General features: G+C 34.0%; 1 protein-coding gene and 1 long non-coding RNA gene across 3 annotated transcripts; both read right to left on the bottom strand.

Moving 5' to 3' along the window:
• Positions 1–420: 420 nt before the first annotated feature.
• On the bottom strand, positions 421–18,325 carry LOC129902942 (serine/threonine-protein kinase TOUSLED). 2 transcript variants are annotated; one of them, XM_055978390.1, is made up of 16 exons: positions 17,671–18,325; positions 12,240–12,329; positions 11,841–12,038; positions 9,019–9,069; positions 8,717–8,824; positions 6,410–6,454; positions 5,473–5,585; positions 4,336–4,402; positions 3,699–3,765; positions 3,039–3,136; positions 2,745–2,924; positions 2,407–2,617; positions 2,039–2,303; positions 1,843–1,897; positions 1,464–1,625; positions 421–804 (listed from the first exon to the last, which is right to left on the bottom strand). In XM_055978390.1, exons 1-16 carry the CDS (start codon positions 17,884–17,886, stop codon positions 709–711), a joined length of 2,022 nt encoding a protein of 673 aa, XP_055834365.1. In that variant the 5' UTR covers positions 17,887–18,325; the 3' UTR covers positions 421–708. The 2 variants fall into 2 exon arrangements, with proteins under 2 accessions (XP_055834365.1, XP_055834364.1); XM_055978389.1 differs by having other exon boundaries at positions 9,019–9,075; positions 17,671–18,324.
• A 2,315-nt stretch (positions 18,326–20,640) lies between these two features.
• LOC129903945 (uncharacterized) lies at positions 20,641–21,653 on the bottom strand. The gene is made up of 2 exons (XR_008770321.1): positions 21,567–21,653; positions 20,641–21,080 (listed from the first exon to the last, which is right to left on the bottom strand). It is a non-coding gene; the product is annotated as an uncharacterized LOC129903945 (long non-coding RNA).
• Between the last annotated feature and the right edge of the window lie 4,010 nt (positions 21,654–25,663).

Genomic DNA, 25,663 nt, shown 5'->3' on the forward strand with positions numbered 1-25,663 from the left:
ACTAATTCCACATGATACCTACCACCTACCACAAATGGAAAGAAATCACCAAGTATTTGTCTCTGCTAGAATTTAAATCTAAGACCTCATGGTTATCAACTCACTTCAATGACAACTAGACCATGGGTGTATTGTGGTTTTGAACGTGTCATGCATTATTCTGGAATTAAGAAAATTACAAAATATAAAAAGTGACACTTATTTTGAAAGAAATTAAAAAGAAAAGAGGCATAAATTCAAACAGATTGTTTTTTTTTCTATCATAGGCTGTTCATAAACCAAATACGTCCAAGTAAAATTCAGTCAGTCACAAACTTGATAGGATTAAACAACAAACATTAGGTGATGAAATCTTTTCATCAACCACTTTTCTTGCATGTCTTTTTTAAAGCATGTATAACCTCTACCAACATACAAGTATGTAGAATCTAAACAATTGATATCTTAATCGCCATGGAATTTCATCGATACACTCATCAAATTTCAAAAACATGAAATAAGCATGGCATAAAAGATCTTCCAAGAAGAGAAAACCGGAAAATGGAAAACATGGGGATGCACCAGATGAAGGTACAGGGACAAAAAATTACACACGCTTTACAACTGTACAAAATTCTTCGAGCACCACTCCTCGTCCCTACATTAGGAGAGAAACCACGTTCATACACGACCCTCTCTGCCTAAGTTGTGGTGATTAACATCTTCATATCATTTCTTAGTGTATGTCAAATAAGGGTCTTGGGCGATAGTCAAAACATCTGGCCTCTCTGCTTGATTATATGTCAAACAACGACGAATGAACTCCTGCTCAAACAAATGGAAAAGAGAGAATCAATAAAACCGGTGATCTAAGAATCAGTGGCAGGAAGCAATATAAAAAAATCCTAATAGGCCCTAGCAAATACTGTTGATATGAAACTTTTCTTGTACATTGCTTAATCGAGTTTTGTTTCATCGAACAGCTAGTATGCCATGTGTCATGGTCTAGAGTAGTTATATCGGACAGGAGAGTTAAGTTCTAGTATCCTGATTCCAAGTCTTGATATGTTGTAGATGTTTCTGGTCATGGTGTATTTGGACAACTGTCATGCTAGTAATATAGCAGTTGATGTGGATTGAGATAAAGCATGGAGCCACTTGGAGCATCAGGACATGTACTCAACACGAAACAAAGCCATATTATTATGTATCCGTAAAAGAAGAATATAGCTGTGACCAAATGTTAACCACATTTGGGGCATCGAATGACCTAAAAAGTAGGCAAACCATTGATTGGTTTCATTTTATCTAAAATTGGGTACAAAATATGTCCTGTACATCAGTAGAAATAACAGTATTAACCGACTTTGAGGGCCTCCAGTTTATCTTGATAATGCTCACAAAAAGGAAAATAAAATAGGGATAATTCATCATATCGTAGTCAGATAAGAAATGTAGTCAGATATGGATAGCCAAAAACTCACCTTTGCCTCATTAGAGACAGTTGGTCTTGTAGGGAACTCAACCTTTCTTGCTTTAATAATTGTGTCCTCCCTTAATATTCTCTCTTGTGTTTGGTCGTGCCCAAAGGGGCGTTTACCAAACAGCATTTGGTACAACAAAATACCAGCTGACCAGACATCAACCTAGTTACATAAATATAAGTTACGAGTTTAGTTCATAAAACACAATTGTTCATTCATCATAGATTTTTAGGATTAAATATGCATCAATCAAGATGCGGACGCTGCATTAAGTTTGAAATCTTTAGAATAAGAACTAAAGAAAATGTCGCGTACTCCTGGTTTCAGTGGAATCCTATTTAACTTTATCAACAAGTGAAACCAAAGCAGGAGCACTCACCCTTGAGGATATAAGAGGTGTCTTGCTTAGCTCAAAGCATTCGGGAGGTAGATACCTGAAGAAACAACACAACCAGAAATAATGGACCTTAGTAATAGTTTATGAAGGCAAGAGTTGACAGTAAAAGTAAGCTCAGAACTAGTGCACCTAAGTAAAAACATAATGACAAATGTGACAGCAAAAATCTAGCACTCACCAGTATGTTCCCGCTCCCTGGGATGTGAGCTCCATCCCCTGGGATCCGACATCATCTTCTACTATCTTGCTTAGCCCAAAATCAGTGACTTTAGCAACACCAAGCTCATCAAATAGAACATTTCCTGGCTTCAGATCATAATGTATAATCCTCTGTGACTTTTTATTTAAGTAAATAAGGCCTTGAAAAATCTGCACAATGATGATTCTTGCTTCCCTTTCTGGCAACACAGGTGTTGCTTTGAGAACTGCATCAAGGTCCTTTCCTACAGGCAAAAATATTTATGACAAATATGAGAGGGAATCCTAAAATACCTCATTGCACTGAGCATAATTGTAATTGATCCATATTGATTATGCAATACACACCACTACAGTACTCCAAGATAGTGCAAAATGTGTTATGATCTATCTCAAAAATGTCCCAAAGCCGCACAATGTGATGGTGCACCAAAGTCTTGTGGATGTTGTACTCCCTGATTGCATGTCGTATATAACTTTGCTTCTTCTCTTCGCTCCATTGAGCATTTAGTCCATGTAGCTTACATGCAACATATCTATGATCTATCAAGTCAAAAGCCTGCCAGAATTTTGCAATTTGAAGTGAATGGAAAAGATATTTTTCTCAATATATTAATACATAAAAGAGGTCTACATTGCCATATGGTGCATGAAAATATATATAACACCCACTTTCAGATTCCTACCTTATAGACCTCACTAAATCCTCCTTTTCCAAGAAGGTTTAAGAGGGCATATCGGTGGTTCAAAATCTGAAAATTGTTAAAACGAGAACCGTCTTCATCACGTATGCGTTTCATTTCACGAATCAGCCTTCCTTTCTCTAGTTCATACCGATCTCTCTCACGCATTATCATATCCTCTTCCTAATGAAAATGAATATGAAGGTGTGAAGCATGGACAATATTTTAGCAACAAGCACCAGAAATGACAGAGAAACTGACAGGCAGATATATATTCAGAGAAAGAAGAGCACTTACTCGTTTGATGCTAGCTAAACGAGATTTGTAGATTTCATCCTGAATGAAAGAATCCTCTTCCTGCAAACCTCCCTCCACATCTCCTCCATCACTTTTATCTGCAATGGTAGGGTAAACCTTATTGTTAGTAACCATTTATATTTCAAGAAACATAGTTTTGGGCAATCAAAGAAATTGAAAAATCAAATGAACAGCTATTCCTGCTGAGATAATGACAAACTGTCATGAACAAGAAGCCAATGTGGAAGTCATTTTAGTAAAATATTATTTTCAAGCTGATAAGACTTAGGCAACTATACTAAGACAGAACCTCCAGTGAATGTTGCTGAAACAACACTCAAGCAAGAGACGAATATAAATTAAATATGGTGTGCTTTAAGCTCCTGCTTTATTCTAATGACATCTGCCAAGATGATAGTGAACTTGAAAATAACACAACTTAAGACCTTTGAAATATCATGCAACCGTTTAATGAAGAGCAGATTTGAAACCAGAAATATAGTAAAAGAAGTTTTAGAGATCTTGTACCATTACTAAAAAAACAAACAGGTATGAACATTCTTTGGGACAAAATCCACTCATTTGGCAAAATAACACCATCTTTCTATCCAAGAGAAGGAAACATGAGAAAGTACATATGATTCAAAGGGAAAACTTCACCTGGTTGTCGTTTCTTCAGCAATTTACGCTGCCGTTCAATAGCTTCTTTTGTTTCCAATAAGTTTCTCTGTAAAAAAGATTCATTAACAATAACACCTGTTGGATCTAGGATATAAGCAATGTTTAGCAGTGTAACTATCATGGAGACACCAGAAACTAAATAGCATATAAGATCAGCCCGTATTGGGTTTATTCAGCTCGCAAATAATCTAACTGAAGTTATCGACTGGTAAATCTCCAAAGTTACTTGGCCTGCCTTTCTTTTCTATACGTAAAATGCCTCTTTCCTTGACAAACAACACTTGGGTGCCCAAGGATCCAGGCAATAGAAACTAGTACCACTTCATCTTATTATTGGTGTGATGTGTTCAGTTTAACCCTCCATCATATTTAAACTATTATTTAAATTCTTTACTCTAACTCTCAGATTCTCAATATACTAATTTTCCCTAATTCAAATCTCTTCTTTTGTGTGGGCATGGTTGTTAGGACATAAGCTGAAGCTCTATTGTACTCTGTAAGCTAAATGGGCAGGCAGTGACTATGTTAGTTGTCGGTATGGATATATTAATATATCCATATAATGAAACTGCAAAACAAGCACTCTCTTGCCAGACCACCAAATTACGAAACATACAAGTTGAGCATTGAGGTCCTTTAGTGCTTGCCCATCTTCCCAGGCCTCAGATATGATGGTTCCAGCTCTGCAATTAACCAAAGAACAGAAAAGAATCAGCAAACGCAAAAATGAAGAGGTTCAAAATATGATATTTGATAACACGAAAAATAAATTGATACTTAGAGGATGGGCATAAAGCCTATTGAAAATCTGAAGTTCTATTAGCATACTTGTTACATAGTTATCACCAACAAAATCCCAGCAATCAATCAATCAATTAACTACACTCAATCCTTAGTTGGGATCGGGATATGAATCCTATGTATCCATTTAGACCCATTTTATTCTTAATACTAGAAAATGTGTACTATAAGACATCAAGAGTTTACTAAAGCGAAAGATTCCCTAACTCATCCCAACAATAAATCAATCAATTAACTACACTCAATCCTTAGTTGGGATCGGGATATGAATCCTATGTATCCATTCAGACCCATTTCATTCTCAATACTAGAAAATTTGTACTTTAAGACATCAAGAGTTTACTAAAGGTAAAGATTCCCTAACTCTCACTCTTATCCTTGAAATGGACTTACAAGTCCCCAACTAAAATAAGAATTACTGGTAAAGCCACACCTTATGTAAGCGTAATAACAATCCTTACAAATTTCACTTCACCATTAAATCTTTTGCATTTAGACATCACAATCCCGACAAATTTCACCTTCACCATTATTCCTCTTTGTGGAAGCTAAATTCACGTGAAATATTTTCTTACTTCTACTTATCCTAAAACCTCACTATCCAGAGTGCTTATCCATAGTCCCAAACATAGATTTAATTTCGTCAATTACACAATGCTTTATGAAAATAATATGCACCATGGAATCCATCACCATACTATTATTACAAGAACAACAATAAAGCCTCACTTCCAAGTTAATTGGGGCTAGTCATATGTAAAGTATTTAGCTTATCCATAATTAAGGTAAACAAATACCGATCCTCAGTGTAAACACACAATTATGTGAACTCGTTGCACCTTCTCTCACTTCTCACACTAGTGATGCCTTCTCATCTGTTGAACTTACTTTATATACTAGACAAAGCAGCAAAGTGCTCACTATAAATAACATCTTGATAAGAATGATGTACCTGATTACTCCCACATTGCCAAGTCTCAAAGATTCCTGGCGCACTTTCATCCGAGCCTCTTGTCTCTCAGCTTTTGAAACAGATATTAGCAACTCGGACATTATTTTTGTTCTCTGCAGACAAAAAATAAATAAATGAACCAGTGCCATGAGGGAATACCAATAAACAGGTATAACATCAACCATTTTTCATTCACTTGGTATTTATACCTGCTTGTTGACACGAGATTATTGCAGACACAATGGGACACAGCTAAGAGTAAAATTTGTAGGTTTAATAAAGCAGACTTTGACAGCAATACTTTGACAGGAAAGCCAAATAGTGATGTTCGCACAACTTGCATGAGATAGTAAATATGTCCACAAATGGACCAACAAAAAGAAGCATTTTTGGATTCAACAAAGCCAAGTTTGAAAACAATATTTTGCTAGGAAAACGAAATAGCGATGGATGTGCCCAAATTGCGCGTGCATATACATACAAGACATACATACCATATATATGCAAAGAACTTTGGTACTACAGCTTATTCGATACTCCATAATTCTACGCAAGGTAGAAAACTCTGGTTTTTAGTTTGAAAACTGTTTGTTCTACTGAAGTGGTCACGCTGAATACACCAACTCTGTAGGTCTCCTCCATCAGGTAAATCATATTAACAGATTCATTCTTCAATAGCATATTCAGACATATGATGATAACACAAAAGATATATAACTGAAGCAAATATAGTACCAATCAGAGATGATTTTTTTTTTGATTTGGCGACAAGCACGCTGATGTAGCTAGTTAGTGCCATAAATATTTTTTTGGTCATATGGTTCGCAAAGGTAACCTCACAAACTAAATAATTTCTTGCACAAACTGTACCGCTTATTTCTAGGGCAGAAACAGAACTTGACCAATGGAAAGAAGTAAAGCAACCGATGAAGCACACCTTTGGCTTTGTCTGCTGCTCATACTCTTTAAGATCCTTCAGTTCCTGTATAATCAAAGTGTGCAGTGCTGAAAAGTCAGTTGCAATTGAAAATTTAATTGAAAGCTAAATCAACTAATGGGTCATTTGGTTCACAGACAAGTTATATACAGATTATAATTTAGGGATTATAATTTACCATTATCAAAAAAAAAATTAGGGATTATAGTTCAATAAATAATAACTTCTGAATTATTTGCATTTGTTATCAGATTTTTTCTTAGTAGTTTAAAGGTTTTTTGTACATATAATCTAAAATGTTTGTTTGGTGTTTTTTTTCTTTCATCAAGTAAATAAGATTTCATTGAATGGAAGGCTAAAATTGGCCATATACAAGAGGTATACCAAAAAGTAGAGAACCTACAAAAAGATATGATTCTATGGAAAAGACACCCAAGCTTTTATTCTAGCAGGTACTACATGGGAGCACTAAAAGAAAATAAGGGACGGTGACTACTCCTCAACTGAGTAGAACTCATCTCTACCCCCTCAAAGACTCTCCTGTTTCTCTCCTCCCAAATAACCCACATCAAAGCTAGCGGAGCAACATTCCACACCTTGTGTCTTCTTCTCATTTTTCCTCTCTTCCGGTTGAACATCAGCTCCTTCACACATCTTGGCATTGCCCGTGAAATACTAAATTATCTGAAAAATATCCCATCATAACGTCGTGGCTAGGCTACAATATAGAAGAAGATGATCCACGTCTTCACCCACCTCCTTGAATAAGTAATACCAACTAATACAAACAACTTTTCACTTCCTAATCCTTTCTGTTGTCAAGATCACCCCTCTAGTTGTTTGGTTTTAAATATCCTCGACTTATTACATTTGTTTTATCCAATTTCATATCAGTTTATTATCATATGTTTTATAATTACCATATGGGATTAGAAATCAAAATAAAATTTACACTTGTAAGTTTTTCTGTAACTCAAATAAAGAACAATTTTAAGAGTTTAAAATGAGGCATACTATGAGATAAATTGATACTCTGTCCTGTCCACAATAAGTGATTTCTAGTCTTTCAAACTTGGTCCTAAATAGGTGATTTTTCAGGGAGAAAAAAACAAGGTATATATTACTGTCTGTTGAGATGGATGTGTTGCCAAGATGAGAATGTTGAGATGGATGTGTGGCCACACCAGGAGCGACAAGATTAGAAATGAGGCTATTCGAGACAAGGTGAGAGTGGTCTCGGTGGAAGACAAGATGTGAGAAATGCGACTGAGATGGTTTGGGCATGTGAAGAGGAGAGACACAGATGCCCCAGCGAGGAGGTGTGAGAGGTTGGCTATGAATAGTTACAGAAGAGGTAGGGGTAGGCTGAAGAAGTATTGGGGAGAGGTGATTAGACAGTACATGGCACAGTTACAGCTTACCGAGGACATGACCTTAGATAGGAGGGTGTGGAGGACACATATTAGGATAGAAGGCTAGTACATAGGCTCGTTATTCTTCCCTATCCGTAGGCGCATTAGCACATTACAATTTCTTGTACTCTCATTTCTGGTATTTCTGGTATTATTTATTATTGTTTGTACTTTGATTACTCTATTTTATCTGCGATGCTTTCGTTATTTATTTTCCTATAACGCTTTGAATTTCTTAACCTTATTTGACCCCTTTTTATGCTTTTTTTGAGCCGAGAGTCTCTCGGAAACAGTCGTCCTACCCTAGTAGGAGTAAGGTCTGCGTACACTCTACCCTCCCCAGACCCCACGTTGTGGGATTTCACTGGATTGTTGTTGTTGTATATTTTCTCCAACTTTACTCGTCTAATAACTGATCTGAATAAATTTCCAAAAAGTCATTCAATACTTCTTAATTAATGTTGAGGAGAGGGAAAGGGTGTCAAATAACCCTCTTAGTTAATGTTATTAACTGGTTTCTTAATAGTTGGACTAGAGGGAGTAACAAATTTCATGTTCCTCTACTAAACATAATTTTTATTTCAAACACCTTGTTATAGCTTTAAAATCAATATTACTAAACATTATTCGAAACATGCAAGCGATAAAAAGATGGTTAACTAAACAGGTACCAGATATAGCAAATTTTAGGCATTTATGAGTCCTTATACATGTATTTACTAATACATATATTGTTATTCAATATTGAATTTAGTATAAAATAATACAAGAATTATTTTATAACTGATGCTGTTAATACAATATGAGAACAACGAATAACAAACAACAGCATGTTAATACATCATTCAATATCGGGATTATTTTTAGTACTCCAGGTAACCAAAAGAAGTTGTACCTTTTCCAGCTGTTGACACCGATACTGATAATCTGTGGCCTCTTGATGGGATTTCTTGAGCTCTTCCTCCAAAGCCAGAATTTTTGCCCGTAAAGAAGTGATCTCCTCCTAATGTCAAGGGCATTCCACATCATTTTGATAAATTAGAGTTTATAAATAGCAGCAACGAGTGACTGCATAAACAATCATGAGTTGTGAACCCTTTTTATGTTATAAATTTCAGATAGGAATTGTAGGTCAGAATGCACTTTGGACAGTAGAAAAGTATGGAAGAAATCTGAAAACTATAACTAAAGCCATACTTCCAATGCAGTCTGTCCATTGTGCCCATGTTGCTCTTTAGGCAAATTATCCTGCAACTACAACAAGCAAAAATGATACTGTGTTAGTCCACTGACAAAAAACTGCCAATTCTACCCAACCAATCATCCTTTTTGTTGTAAAGTTACAAAATATGAATCTGTTACCTTTTCTAATCAACTTCACATAGAGAATTACAATCTATTTGCATTTGATATTTTCTAAAACAAACTGACTTTCACAATTAAGTATTAGGGCCTTTGGGGTTGCAGTGGATTTAACGTATACATGCTCAATACATCACTGTCATGGTAGATGACGGCTCCTCCACTGCTTCTTAGAAACGCGCGCGCACACAATCTTGTAATATTTCTTTCATAAACTCTATAAAAAAGCTCGTGGACCAGAAAAGAATATGAAGGCGCTCATACAAGATTAGATACGATTATAAATGACCACAATCGTCAGAATGGGCAAGTAGCAATGCACTGAGGATAAAATTCGAGAACGTTGCTGGAGCTAGTTTGGACATGTCCTGCATCAACCTACAGATGCATCGGTTCATAGGTGTAAAACTATGGTAAAAGGTGTTAAAAGGGGATGGGGTAGACCTAAAATCCCATGAAGGGAAGTTGTCTCAAAAGACCTATACATCCTTGGTATCAATGTAGACTTAACTAAAGATAGGACACAATGGAAGAAAAAAATCCTCATAGATGATATCAACTAGTTGAGATAGGTTTTAGACTTATTACAAAACTTCAAAAATTGTTGTTGTTATTAGTATTAGTATTAGTATTAGTATTATTACATATATTTAACTTATTTTTTATTTTTATTTTGTTTAGTATGGTGATGGTACAAAATGAGCTTAATAAAGAAGTGGGGAATCATATAGATGACCCCAACTTGTTTGGAACTGAGACATAGTTGTTGATATCATAGGGAAGGATATAGAGCAAAACAGAAATACCTGAACTGGGAATGAAGCATTCTTAACAATTAAGCAACACATTATTTTTTTATCAAGTAATAATTTTTATATTAATAGGGTTATTAAACAACACATTATAACTAGGGAAACCTACATAAGCAAACTCAATTGCATCATTGTGAATTAAGATAGCTACATGTAGAATAAACACAATCCTGGGTTAAAAGAACCTAAATGACAAGACACTGTCCAGAAACTCACAAGCAATTGGTAGTGTCCTATATCACTACGCAACAGGAACAGGTATACAAGGATAACAAAATCAATCAGAAAATCATTGTTAGAAAACCTTCCAACCCAAACATCAAGCATAATTATGAATGCTTGTTAAGTGCCAAAAAGGAGAAGGAAAAAAAAGAGTAGGTGAAAATACAAAGCTACGTTAACTGGTATCTTAGATAAGATTTTGCCATGTTCGTCTTCCCTTTGCACAAGATATGACAACTATGCAGTTACTCTGACTGTGAATTTAAGATTACTATCAATGTGCAAGCTTTTTCCATAACCTTGACAATAAGTGCAATATTCACCACCAGAAAAGGGCCCAACATAAGATAGCATACAACTTCAAGAGATCCAGTAAGATATTACACAAAGAGGTATCCTACTTATACTTAGATAATTAACAAAAGTAAAGGATGGGATAAATAATCTATAGGTTCTTAGCAAGAAATTCATGGTGACAATAGTCACATTTGGCAGAAGGAAGCATAACCAAGGTGTTTACATAGCAAAAGCCAAACAAAAATACACCTTGGGTTGACTCGTCAAACACTAGAATAACACCTGAAGATACAAGTTATGACAATACTAATACAACCACAATAGAATGAGGAGAACCAGGTAAATAATAGTTCCTTTTTGTTTTTGGTTAAGCTTAATGCATTAAATGGTCTCTTGGATAAAACTGTACTAGAATAGTCTTCTCTTTAACCAGATATGACAAATATGCAGGAACCAGCTGTGAACTTAAGTTTATTGTATAATGTGCCAGCTTTTCCCACAACCTTGTAAGTACTGCAATATTCAGCACCAGGAAAGGATCTCCAAACAAACAAGATGGTAAACAATTTATTATGCAAGATTTTATACATATGAGTTATCCTACTCATACTTGCTTAGACGTTTAACAAAAGGAAAGAGTAGGATAAATCATTTAGAGTAACCTTTGCCTGAAATTCAGGATAATTTTGTTCCACATTTGGTGGAAGGATGTTACCAAGGTGTTTGCATTCAAACAATAATCAACAATACACCTAGGACATTGTATATTAGAAAACACCTTGGAGATAGGAGGGATACAAACCTAAAAACAAGCAGAATAGAACATGAGGGAGTTGCCCATAGTTTTTTTTTTTTTTGGAGGGGGCTTGGGCAGATTTAGAAAAATTATATTAGATAATCAAGGGAGTATCACCCATGTACAAAATAGAGCACAAAATATGCTGAAACAAGAGTAGCTAAGGTATAAAGGAAGACATAAGAAAATAGGAAACACATTACAACAATGAAAACTAAATTAATTTCAACATATAGAATGTGGAAACTAACAGCATGAGTCCAAATTTTTACCAATGTAAAGGTACAATAAAGAATAAACAGTAGAAAATATCAGCCCTAAATCTTATATGTATTAATATTTAGCTTAAACATTTCAGAATTGACATTGATAAAGCAGGAGCTTCTCTTGTCTTGTTTGTTAACTTTCCATGTGTCGTTTTGGGACAAACATTTGCCTGTATTTTTCAAACTTATCCTTTCAAGCTCAATCATTACTGATAATCATGCTATCCTAAAACAAACCGTAAATCATGCCAGGAAAAAACTCACCTTCTTGTAAGAGTTCTCGAACTGACCATTTGACACAGAAACTGCTTGTAACCTGGTCTGATCACCAACTCGGGAACCACGCCCTCTACCAGAATTAGTTTGTCCCCTACTACGGCTTTGTTTTCGTCTATTCACATCTGAACCCACTTTGCTTGTTTCTGTATTCTCTGCCATCTTTTTCCCTGTATCAGCTGCTGTCTAGAAAAGTATTTGCTTCAGAATTAGCATATACATTCTTCCAGAAGGGTAAGCGGAAAAACACCCTAAGATAAAATTGCTAGAAAATGGGTAGTTGTAAAAGAGAGTATCTCAGAAATTAGAACTGCTCACACCTAAAGGGACTGGACAAGAAGAACAAGAAGTTATTCACAAAACATAGCAAACCTATATAAGATATACCTCCACGTGTTCAAAGGAAGTTGAGCTGTTGTCTTCTTCAAGTTTGCGCCGCTTCTGAGTGTTTGCTTGAATGAGATATTCCACTCCATTCTGGTAGAGAGGAAGGAGAAATGTCAGCGATGAGAATAAAAAGTTGTGCTTTAAGAGCAAAAAATGCAGCACTGGAAACATAACACAAATTTGTATCGGTAGTTTGAGCAGTCCACACTGAGTAATTAGTTCTTCCGAATCATATCCAGTGTTGTCAAAGGAACGCTTCAGCCTTAAAGCGAGCCTCAAGACATGTAGAGTGTTTCGCCTCGCTTGATGTGCGCTTCAGATTCGTCATTAAGGGCTCGTTTGGTAGGAGGGATAAAGGATAACCAATATCGGCATTAATTTTCGGATGGTTTATCCCATTTTTGGTTGAGATAAAATCGCGGAATAACTTATCCGAGGATTGTAGTGTTATTTTTATCCACATTTAGGGTAGGATAACAATGATGGGACAACTAATTCCGGGATAATTTGTTCCCAACCAAACAAGCCCTAAGGGTCTAAGACAATTTTTTCTTTGCAAATAAGCGTTTCCTGGAGAGGCGACACTAAACAATTGGTATTTCACTTTATTATAAAAATATTTCAATTTCTTTAACCATATATTTGTTATTCATGTTTATATTTATTATATATTTGTATTTTTTCTATTTGCACCTTTTTTCATCAAAGCCCACATTTTATTTGCTTTTGTTTACACTTAAAGCCCCAATGGACCTTAGAGCTTCTTGTTTTTCGCTTTTGATAACACTAATCATATTTAGGAACATTTGTTATTATACCACAGAAAAATCGAGCTTATTAAAGTAAATCTCAGATTCATTCCAAGATTGCAGATATTCGGATCAAGATTTCCCATTTTAAAAGTACAAGGAAAAAACCAATGCAATGTAGTTCCATAATCTATCTGAGGTGTGTTTGTTTTAAAATGCTGAGGTCACAAACTATTAGGGTCTGACAACTCAAACAAATTTATGTTCGGATTTATCTGATCAGGATTTGCAAGGAAGAAACTTTAGAAGATGTGGATTGGTTAAAATTTGAATCCAACAAGGTAGGAAAGCTTTAAAAGGAAGACCTTTTTCGCATTAATGGCATCGGATAAGTTTTTCTCTTGAAGATTCCAGGCAATTAAAGGCCATAAACCATTAACATTCGATATTAATGAGTCGTAAATTCTCCTGTAGAAATTTAGCTTGTATTAAAAGAGGCACGATGGAAATAGGGTGTATGGTATTTAGTATACATTGGAAAATTTAGGTATTCGGCCAAACTTTTCAAATGCATATAAAGAAACATGTGAAGAACGAGGCCAGATCAGTAGCAGGCTAGCAGCACTTGGTTGCAAACAGCACTGTTAGTGGCAAGCAGAGTAGGATGGTACATACCAATTATGTGATACGTACATAAAGAGGTAACGATATAGCCCCAGGTTTAGTTCAAGTGGCAAAGGTTGAGGACATAAAGTGATAATGACATAAAAGACTTTTCAATGTTAATATGGTTCTAATTATATGGTATAATAAGTACCTACCTTCTTTTCCAAGTATATAATTTTTTTGTTGTTACAAATTCTATCAAAATTTCCGTCACTTCCATAGTAAGATTAGACGGCAGCTTTTGAAAGACTGTATATTGAACAAGGATAAAAAGGCATAAGAAGTTGTACAAGCTCGCGAAGGCAAGGGAGAGAAAGGTCCGAGACTTGAATCAAGTGAAGTGTATCAAAGATGAAGAAGGCAAAGTGTTAGCGAGGAGATCCTCAATAAGCAAAGATAGCAAGCACACTTTCACAAACTTTTGAACAAAGAAGGGGACAGAGACATTGTGCAGGTGAGATAGAGCACTCTAACAAGCATCGGGACTTCGGGTATTGTAGGCGTATTAAGGTTGAGGAGGTGAAGCGTGCTATTAGTAGGATGAGCAGGGGAAAAGCAATAGGACTAGATGAGATTCCGGTGGAGTTATGGAAGAGCATGGATAGAGTAGGATTGGAGTGGTTGACTAGCTTGTTCAATGTCATCTTTAAGACGGCTAAGATGTCCGAGGAATGGAGGTGTAGTACAATGGTTCCGTTGCACAGGAACAAGGGTGATATACAAAATTGCAACAACTACAGGGGTATTAAGTTGTAAAGCCATAATATGAAAGTTTGGGAGAGAGCGGTGGAATTGAGAGTGAGAAGGGATGTGTTTATTTCCGAGAATCCGTTTGGATTCATGCCAGAGCGATCGACCATAGAAGCCATTCATCTTGTGAGAAGACTGATGGAAAAGTATCGTGAAAGGAAGAAGACATATGGCGTTCATTGACCTTGAGAAGGCTTATGAAAAATTATGAATGAAGTCTTGTGGTGATGCCTGGGGGAGAGAGGTGTATCGATGGCATACATTAGAGCGATAAAGGACATGTACAAAAGAGCTAAGACGCGGGTAAGAACGGTGGGAGGAGACTCGGATCACTTCCCTGCGGAGATGGGATTCACCAGGGGTCGACTCTTAATCCGTTTCTATTTGTCTTGGTGATGAAAGGTTTGACTCAAGACATTCAAGATGAGGTGTCATGGTGTATGTTATTTGCGGATGACATAGTATTGATTGATGAAACGCGTAATGGAGTTAATGCTAAGTTAGAGGAGTGGAGACAAACTTTAACGGCTAAAGGATCAAGGTTGAGCCGAACCAAAACAGAATATGTGGAGTGTAAATTCAATGATGTGATGCATGAGGTAGGCAGGGAGTGAGGCTTGACACACAAAATATCCTAAGATAGAAAGATTCAAGTATCTTAGGTCTATAATTCAGGGGAGTGGGGACATCGACGATGATATCACACACCGTATTGGTGCGGCGGGGATGAAGTGAAGGCTTGCCTTTGCAATCTTGTGTGATAAAAAGGTACTGGCAAAACTCAAAGGCAAGTTCTATAAAGTAGTGGTTCGACCGACATTGTTGCATGGGACTGAATGTTAGCCAATCAAGCAATCCCATGTCCAGAAGATGCATGTTGCACAGATGAGGAAGTTTTGGTGGATGCGTGGTCCTACTAGGAGCGATAAGATTAGAAATGAGGATATCTAAAATAAGTTGGGAGTGGCCTTCGTGGTGGACAAGCTCAGGAAAGCGAGATTGAGAAGGTTTGACATGTGAAGAGAAGATGCATAAACGCCCTAGTGAGTAGGTGCGAGAGGTTGGTTACAGAGGGTACGAGGTAGGGAAGAGGTAGGCCGAAGAAGTATTAAGGAGAGCTGATAAGACAGGATACGATGCAACTTCAAGTTATCGAAGATATGACCCTATATAGGAGGGTGCAGTGTTGTGATAGGTGATTGCATCGTCGCCAATGGTGAGAGGGCGAGGCAACCCAACCCTTCATCACCTATTAGCTTTGTGGCGAGGTGATATTCAAAAGGCAGCGTAATGAAAATAATGGCAACAAAGGCAAGAGGCGACAAAGGTAAAAAAGGTGTCACCTTTTGTATTTTCCATTAAAAAGAGAGACCAATTTAGGATTTTAAAAGTTATTTTAGGGTTTTCTTTTCAAATTTGCACAGTTGCACTCTTAGACTGTGACTGAGACTCCAACCAGTCGACTCGACTAGAATTCTCCGATGACCAGACATACTTTTCCAGCAACTCAAAAGTCCAACCAATACGTATTTCTTCTTTTCCTCTTCAAATCCTCCTCTATTTCGTTTTCCTTCTTCTTTAGACTTCAGAGTTACTTCTACCTCTCTTTTTTTTCTCATTGGTTTGACTTTTGTTCTGTTTCTCTTATTCAAGTTCTAGACTTTTCGTATGTACTATGTGTTTTTAGTTTTTGAATTGAAATATTTGGTAATATGTTATTGCTATTGAGATTTTGATTATTTATATATGCAATTAAATATTTAGTATTAATTGGCGCCGCACTTCAAAAAAGTTAGCGCCTCGCCGCTCACAGAGAGAGGGTGTAGATGCACATATTAAGATAGAAGGTTAGTAGGTAATGTAGTGTTGTCTTGCTTAGGGTGGCTGGTGTTTGCGATGGTACTAGTTATATTATTGTAGTCCTTGTTTTTTTTTATTTCTATATTTGTTTATTATTGTTTTTTACAAATCTACCCTAGTATGTTGTTATGTAATTACGATTGTCACATGATTTTATTATTGTTTTGGCTCTTCTCCGGTAGACTTTGCATTGTTTCCTAGTTATTTGCTATATTCTATTCATTGTCTCCTCTATCTTTATACCGAAATTTGTTCCACTTGAACTGAGGGTCTTTTGGAAAGCGTATCTTTACCTCCACGAGGTAGTGGTAAGATTTGCGTACATTATATTCTCCCCAAATCTCAGTTGTGGATTTCACTGGGTATGTTGTTGTTGTTCCATAGTATGATTGTGTCAATATAGTATATTTGGCTAAAAGATGTTATGGTTCTGCCAAACTTTGTAAGAGATCCAACCTACTTACAATTTTGATATATTGAAACTAGCTAAATTTTTCACAAACCATCAAAGCTCCAGGATAATGTCGTTGAGTTCAAAAGAGGTGCCATAGGTAAAATGATGTGCAAATTTTTATTTCACACGTGGTATCTTGAGGATTGTGTCCTGAGTCATGAAGTTTAAACTAATGAAAGTTGAGTACTATTTAAGAGTTGCACAGGTAAACCATGCATGCTACCTGTCCACATGGAATCTCAACCGAAAATAAACTAGTAAAGAAGGTAATTAACAAGATAGATATAGAGAGAACTCAAATTAAGTTAATTCCAAACTTTTAAATGCATCGGCATTACAAACAAGGATACCATTTATGAGATTTTGCAGCATTTAGCAAATTCATACTTCAAAAGACAAAACATCAATAAGAATATCATTTCACAAACTCACATCATCATCATCTGAATCACTAGAGACGGCAGTAGCCTCAGCAACACTCTCAGCAGCAATAAGAATATCATTTCACAAACTTCTACAAGTTAAAACCCCATGACTATGTCGTGGAGTTGAAAAGAGGTCCGTAGGTAAAATGATGTGCAAATATTTTATTTCATATGTGGTATCTTGAGGATTTTGTCCTAGAGCCACTGAGTTTAGTACATATCCTGGAGTTTAAACTAATAAAGATTGAAACGAATAGATCTCTAGTCTTCTACAGTTACTACTTTATAGTTGCACAAGTAACCCATGCTTGCAAGGTACCTGTCTATATGGAACCTCGAGCGAAAATAAACTAGTAAAGACAGTAATTAACTAGATAGATATAGAGAGAGCTCAATTGAGTTAATTCAAAACTTTTAAATGGACCAGCATTACAAACAAGGATCCCATTTACGAGATTTTGCAGCATTTAGCAAATTCATACTTCATAAGACAAAACATCAATAAGATTATCATTTCACAAACTCACATCATCATCATCTGAATCACTAGAGATGGCGGCAGCCTCAGCAACATTCTCAGCAGCTCCAAACATAGCTGGGGCAGACCAAGAATTAGCTTGGGATGTAACAGATGAAGTTTTCCCCACCATTCTCGCCTCGAGTTTCGCAATCTTTGTAGGCAAAGACTGGTCAGATTGGTTAGAAGAATTGGATGCAAAATGAATGACCATATCATCAGCCATTATCGAAAAAAAAGAAAAAAGATATCAGATCATTCACAAGTGACCCAAACCCAATTGCCCCAAAACAACAAAGAACCTAAAACAACAATAAAAAAGTGAACTTGGTATCTTTCTGATGATTCGAAGCGATTCTGAGAGACCCCTTTTAGTCAAAAACAGTTGTAAAATAAAGAAAACGGCAGTATCAGACAAATGAATTCAACCCTTTTGACAACTTCTTAGAAGGAAATGGGACAGTGGAGATTTAGGGTTAAATTCCATTTTCCTTTTGTCTTTGAGGAATATGGAAAGAATCAAAGAGAGGGAAGGAGTACTAAAGAAGAGTTGAGGGGGAGATTTTTGAAATCTCAAGAAGTGGGTTTTTTTGGGAAGAGAGAAACAAAAATTGAGGTTTATGGGAGAAAATAAGAGGAAGATTTAGGGGAAGCCAAAGTATTGTTCTTTTCGATTTTCTACGTGGCGTTTGGTATTATTATTGAAGTTCAATTATATTTAAATTTGTATCATGTAAAACCTATTCAGGGAAAATTGCTTTCTATCAAAAAAAAAATCATATATCTAATATCTTAGCAAGTCACATTCACTATAGCATTTTCCTTATAAAATTTTCACTACAAAGCTACTTGATTTTTCAAGGTACTTTCTATATTCTTGTATATTTTCTTTTTTTCACTATTGATTTAGTCATTCTGTTATCACTAAGTTTAAATTTAAAAAACATCCTTGTGGTTTTGAAAATAAGTGTTTTTTTCTTTTCAACCATCGACACCAATATCATCATCACTGCTATCTCATGCACAACCCACAAAAAAACATCCAATTAAGAATGAATTCAAAATAGGGGATCGAATCAGAATTAGAAAATTTTCTAAGTTGCTTATACAATTCGTCCAATCCATCCTAATTTTAACCGGTTGGGCAATATGTATTTTACTAGTTGGGCTGATTTGGGTTATGCCCAAAGTGATCCATCAGAAACTAAGGCCATGTTTGACCTATGTAAATGATCATTTCTAACTTGAAATTATGAAATTGAAAATATCGAACTTCGTATTTTCAAGATTAATATAGTCATTCCTTAATAGTTCGTTGCAACTCCTAGATTTCAAAACATAGACCCACTAAATTGTGTCATCACTGATGTGTACTTAGAAAAAGGAAAAGTCAAAGTTTTAAGTTTGTTAATTAGTTGTCATAATGTTTAAAAATTACATTAAATTGATCCTATTTATTGGAGTTCGTCAAATAAAAACATAAGAAAATCATTATAATTTCCAACTTTTATTAATTGTATTTTCGGTTCTTCAAAAAGCAAAATTTTTGCAACTCCAAACAGATAGAAGAGGTAAAAATTAATAGTTGACTGAATTATTTTGGGAGTAAACATAAAAATAATTTTTTTTAACTAATTATAAAATTCAAATTTTATCATTTTCTTTATTTTATAGATCCCTTTTACATTAGACAAACCCATGAAATGCAAGTTTAAAAATTGTAAAAATAATGGATCAAGTGGATGGATTGTGATATGACTCGCTGTTTAGGTTATCTTGACTCAATTTATCTTAATCTGTGTAAATTTGGATAGGATTGAGTAATGACTCATCATCTTGATCCGTTCAACTCAACCCAAACCGTCCATTTGTGAAACTATATGCATAACGTGAATGAATTGATTCAATGTGCATATCATGGATTTCTCATTTGAAACTTTTCATTAAGATGCACGCCAACAGTCACTTTTCAATCGAATGCTGAAGCATATGTCATGATTATTCAATAGAAGCATTTCAATTAAACAAAATGAATAATTTAAAGACCTCTTGAAACTAACAACTGATTGCAATCATTTGGAGCTTTCAATTCATTAATGTGGATCTCGGATCTATGAATACTTTCTTTAGGCGTCTAGAAGGATGTCATATGTTTGGTTCATTGTAGTAACATTATTTCAATTCTATTGTATTTGTATTTGTGAGTCACTGCTTTTGCTTTGTTTGTTGGATCAAATACGCTTTATTTTCAAAAAAACCTTCTATCATAAATCGTTACCTAGCCATTTATGAATGACTATTTAAAGGGTCAAACCATGTTACATATAGGTACATTAAAACAAGTTTTTTTTGACGTAAATACTTTAATATCAAGTATTGTTCGTAACAATCTATTTTTCAGGACAAACGATAATCCTTTCACGGCCTGAAGTGTTAATTTACCTATTAAAATACCATCCACCTCTATCTAAGGTTCCAACATCACAATTCATATGAACTAAATTAAGGGAAGAAATAAAGAAGGAAAAAAATGAAAAGTGTGATATTGAAAATCTCTCTTCTTCTTTTTTGTTTTCTTCGGATTATAAAATTTATTTGAGAGACAAAAAAGTTAATGAACTAAGATATAGTTTAAATGAGAAATTTGAGGATCGTAGAGGCGAAGTCGGAATATAAAGTTTATGGATTTAAAAATTGAATTCATACTTTATCTTAGTTATTGGGTTCACAATTAAATATTTATACATATTTAAAGATTATTTCTATTTAAAAAAGTACAAAATTAAGCAAAACTAAAGGGCCCTTTCGCAATCGTTAGTAATACTTTACCTCAAGGATTGAGATGTATAAGATTTTTTAAAAAGAAAATTGAGGATAAGGGAAGGGAAAATGACAGAAGGTTACATTATTATGGAGAATCAATCTCTCATAAACAAGGTATAAGTTCAAATAGCTAACAAATACTAAGGTTCCCGAGATATAAAAGAAATTCAATTCATACACACAACATTTTCTTAGAACAAACTCCTTTTTTTGAGAAAAAGTATGTTACAATTGTACAATATTCAAGCTTTTAGAGCTAGAATTTATTCCAAAACCAACCACAAAAAAAAATGGAACATCAGGTGGCTTCAATAGCGAGAGCTGAATTTTAAAACTTTATTAGAGTTTTCAAGCATAACGATCGCATTCCAAAAACTTATTGCTTATTTCAGATACGACAAATTCCCACTCCTAGAATAGGATTCATACTGCAGTGATTGCAAGTACTGCTGGTACTACAATCTGAATCATAGGTACACACTTGAAGGCAAAATGTAAGGCGGTTCGTAGGAAAAGTGATCAGGTTCGTTTCCATAGCTTGTAACTCTGGAGAAATGTTTCGAATGCCCATTACTTGAGCTTTTGGAGACAAATGAGCTGAAAAATGAAATCAAATTGAACCATCATTAAAATGAAACGTACATAAAATGTGTGTAATCGCGTACGACATAATCCTAAATAGGATAAAAGGTAGTTGTAAATGTGACTTGAATCATTAGTTTAAGGTCGATCTCGATAGATAATAATGTAAATTTAGCCTAGATAAAATTCATATATTATCAAGTTGAACAGATTTTAAGTTGATTTTGTGTTATTAACTATAAATGCAAGAATTAAATTCTTGAGTTTATAACTCTTACACTTATGTCGTTCAGCTATCTATTAACCATGAACCTAAATTTATTTGCTAGAGTTTCTTGATTATTAGTGATATTGTTCCAATAATACGGTTCATAAAAACCCTAGGCACAAAATTTTAGCCTACAAACATTCTACACAACAAAATTAAAAGTAGAAAACATAATAGAATATAAGTATTATATAAAAAATAAATAAAATGAGAAGAAAAATATAGAAATTAACCAGTGAAAATAAGAGCAATGAAGACAAAAGCCAACTTGAATGTTGAACACAAAGTAGCCATTTTTTGAAGAGAGAAATTTAGTTCTATAAATTAGTGTGTATTAACATTCCTTCGTAAGGGCATTATTTATAGGCCTTGATTAAGAGGTATCTCAATCATCTATTCATTTCAATTATTGTTCTTTTTACCTTTCAAGCTGGTCAACTAATAATATAACTTTTGTAATAAGAATATTATACTATGTAAATAAGATAAAAATAATTAAAACAAAACTTTATATGTAGCGGTAAATTAAAGGGATCCATAAGTTGCTCTAGGTTCACAAGTTCAAATTCTAAGTATGACGTTTAACATTTTATTCTCTTGTTAAAAATCTCCACTCTGCTATAAACAAAAATATTATTTTATTATTATTATTATTATAATTATGCTTTAATCCCAAATTTGTTTAGATCAACTACATAAAATTTTCAATATCGTGAATTCTATGTTTTGGTCTATTATGTTTCAATACTCTGAACTTAAAAAGTCATCTTATATTATAGGTTCTTTAATATACTCTAAGAATGGGTTGTTTGGTAAGGAGGATGGGATAGACAAATTAGTTATCCTATGAATTTGGATATTTTATGAGAATATTATAAATGATGGGATAAATATCGAGATTAACAAATACTCATAATTTAATGTATGATAAAATAATTCGACGTTTTATCCCCAAATTATTATCACGTATCCCTCATACCAAATGCTTAACAACAACAACAACAAACCCAATATAGTCCCACCATGTGGGGTCTGGGGAGGGTAGAGTGTACGCAGACCTAACCCCCACCTTGAAAGGTAGGACGACTGTTTCCGAAAGACCCTCGGTTCAAGAGAGGAAAACAAGATAAAAGGTCAGATAGGGACAAACATATCGAAAACAAGATTAAAACAAGAAATAGCAAAAGTGAGAAAGTCATGATAGAATAGTATGGAAAGAAAGAGGCATTGACTACTATAAATAAATAAGATAATCAAAATACAATGGCTCCACACCTATAAACAGCAATACAATGCAGAAATCAAATGGCAATAAACAATGAGCAGAACTACAACTACTATGGTGTAAGATTAAGTCACCTAACATTTTATCCTAATCTGAGTCCTCCACAAAAAAAGGACAGTTCGGTGCACTAAAGCTCCCTTTATGCGCAGGATCCGGCGAAGGGCCCGACCACAAGAGTCTATTGTACGCAGCCTTACCTTGCATTTTTGTCAGAGGCTGTTTCCAAGGCTTGAACCTGTGACCTCTTGGTCATACCAAATGCTCCTTAGGATAAAATTTACTAATAGTTATTTTTCTAAGGGAAAAGAAGAGTTTGATATACCCATCAACTTAACAATTTAGAGTTGATATACTCCTCATTACAAAAGTGGCTCACAAATACTGATAATGTAACACAAATGACTCGAATAGACCCTTATCGTTGCACAGAGGGTGGTGTATCTGATTCTTCTCACACATGATTATTTTTTTTACTCCTTTGACTCAACGGCTAACTTGAGGTTTAAATATCTCCCATATAGATCTATTTATTCATCATTACTTGAATCAATCCAAATTATTTATTATAGAAGGCACAAAAAGCTCGGGTGTGAGAAGAATCAAATATAACTCTTAACTTTGCGAAACGATCAAATATAGCTACGTGGATTGTATTTTTTAAATAAAAAATAAATTACTTTTCACTTCCATTACACAAAAGGGTATATTTGGGCCATTTATATAACAAAATATAGGGGTACTCTTAACTTTGAGAAACGATCAAATATACCTACATGGATTATATTTTTTAAATAAAAAATAAAAATAAAAAAATAAATTATTTTTCACTTCCATTAGATAAAAGGGTATATTTGGGCCATTTATATAACAAAATATAGGGGTATATGAGAGCCTAACGAGGGTTATATTAGCTATAAATCGAAAAGTTATGGGTTATATTACTAGTTTTCAATATAAGTATCAATTATATGAAATTTTAACTTTTGTTAATTTTTATCTTTTGTTAGATCCGTTTGGATTTCAAAATTTAAATTCTTCTATTTAAAATCATGTCCATAATCAGTTGCAAGTGCAATATGTCTTATCTAATTACTTTTCTCTAATATTAATAACTAATTTATAGATGAAAATATTTAGTAATTGAACTACTCCTTCATAATGGTAATGACTTTGGGTGTACAAGTCTAATCGTCAAGTCAAATCGAACCCGATAAATCAATCGATAAAAAATTTACTTGTGGTTTTGTTTGATTGATTTGTCGTTGGTAAAAAAAAAAAGAGGGGTCATTGTCGGTTTGGCTTTGTATTATATATGATTTTATTTTCTTATACACAAAAAATATTTAGTACAATATGCTTTGTAAGTATTTTTTTAAAATTAGTTTATAATTTCAATTTTACATAATATTTTATATTTGGGTTTGTACTATAACAAAGCAAATTGACATATGTTTGAGTCTTTTTGTGAGTTTTTTATACGTATTTTTAAGACAATGTCTTGAAGATACCATGGTACATCTTATTTTTTTTAAAAAAATTATTTATTCAAGTGTTTTTGAGATACCATTAAGCAATATAATCACACGATCAATGGAACAACCTTCATTTGAGAACTTCAAGTGCGTCATTAAATCACATGATCAAGGGAACAAACTCTTTAATTAGATCTCTTTTTCGATCACGGTGTAATTATAAAAAAAATAAAAAAAACAAAAAAAAACAGACTAAGATCAAAATCGAAAAAACTGGCGTTAGGTTGATTTGATTTCGCTTATAAGTTTAGTAAATCGACATAATTGGTTTAGTTATTTTTTAATAAAAAATCAAACCAAACTGACCTATGTATACACTTAATAATGACAATTAATTTTACGATGGTTGTTAACCTGATATAATCCTTTGATCATGAAAGTGAGTAGGTTTACAAGAAAAAATACCAAATAGAATTTTAAAACATGTTTTAAACATAGGCACAAAAAAGCAAAATATAGTACTAGGGTGGAGTCATGTCAATGAGATGCCTTTTTGATATATTTGTTGAATCAACCCATTTTACTCTTTTTCAATTTTTCTCCCCTCTTTTCTCTTTACTTCATTTGGTGGTGGGTGGGTGGGTGGGGGTGTTTAAATCTTCCATTACTTAGAATTTTTAAAATATGAACGTAATTAAAAAAATAGAAGTGTATCAAGTGAAAATTGATCTCTAATTCTCTAGTTAAATAACTAGCATTAAATCAGTTGCATCATTTAATTTTCTTGTAGTATGTGAATGTTAATAAATAATAAAATATCTAATGTTATAAAAAAAATATGAATTTACGTGTCTTCTTTTTAAATCATAAATTCACCACTATATATATTATGATATACAGTGCAATAAAAAATACCAATTATAATTTTAAAACATGTTTTAAACATACGCACAAAAAAGCAAAATATAGTACTAGTGTGTAGTCATGTCAATGAGATGCCTTTTTGATATATTTGTTGAATCAACCCATTTTACCCTCTTTTCTCTTTACTTCATTTGGGAGGGGGGTTGTTTAAATCTTCCATTCCTACCGTTAATAACTTAGAATTTTTAAAATATGAACGTAATTAAAAAAAATAGAAGTGTATCAAGTGAAAATTGATCTCTAATTCTCTAGTTAAATAACTAGCTTTAAATCAGTTGCATCATTTAATTTTCTTGTAGTATGAATGTTAATAAATAATAAAATATCTAATTTTATAAAAAAATTATGAATTTACGTGTCTTCTTTTTAAATCATAAATTCACCACTATATATATTATGATATGTAGTGCAATAATGGTCTTATTCCAATTAAACTATTGGATTTCCTCCTATATTTTTTTTCGACATTTAAATAAAGTTTGAGAAGTGATTTTAAAGATAATGATTTAATTTTTCTTTTCTCAAAAATATTTTTTTAAAAATACACACTTCAAAATAAGTTGATTTTAAAAATTTAATCAGATATACTATAAGTTTAATTAAGTGTTTAATTTTATAAAACATGTCATATCTAGAGGGCTATTTATGT

This window comes from Solanum dulcamara, chromosome 9, assembly GCF_947179165.1.
Source record: "Solanum dulcamara chromosome 9, daSolDulc1.2, whole genome shotgun sequence".
NCBI classification, from domain to species: Eukaryota; Viridiplantae; Streptophyta; class Magnoliopsida; order Solanales; family Solanaceae; genus Solanum; species Solanum dulcamara.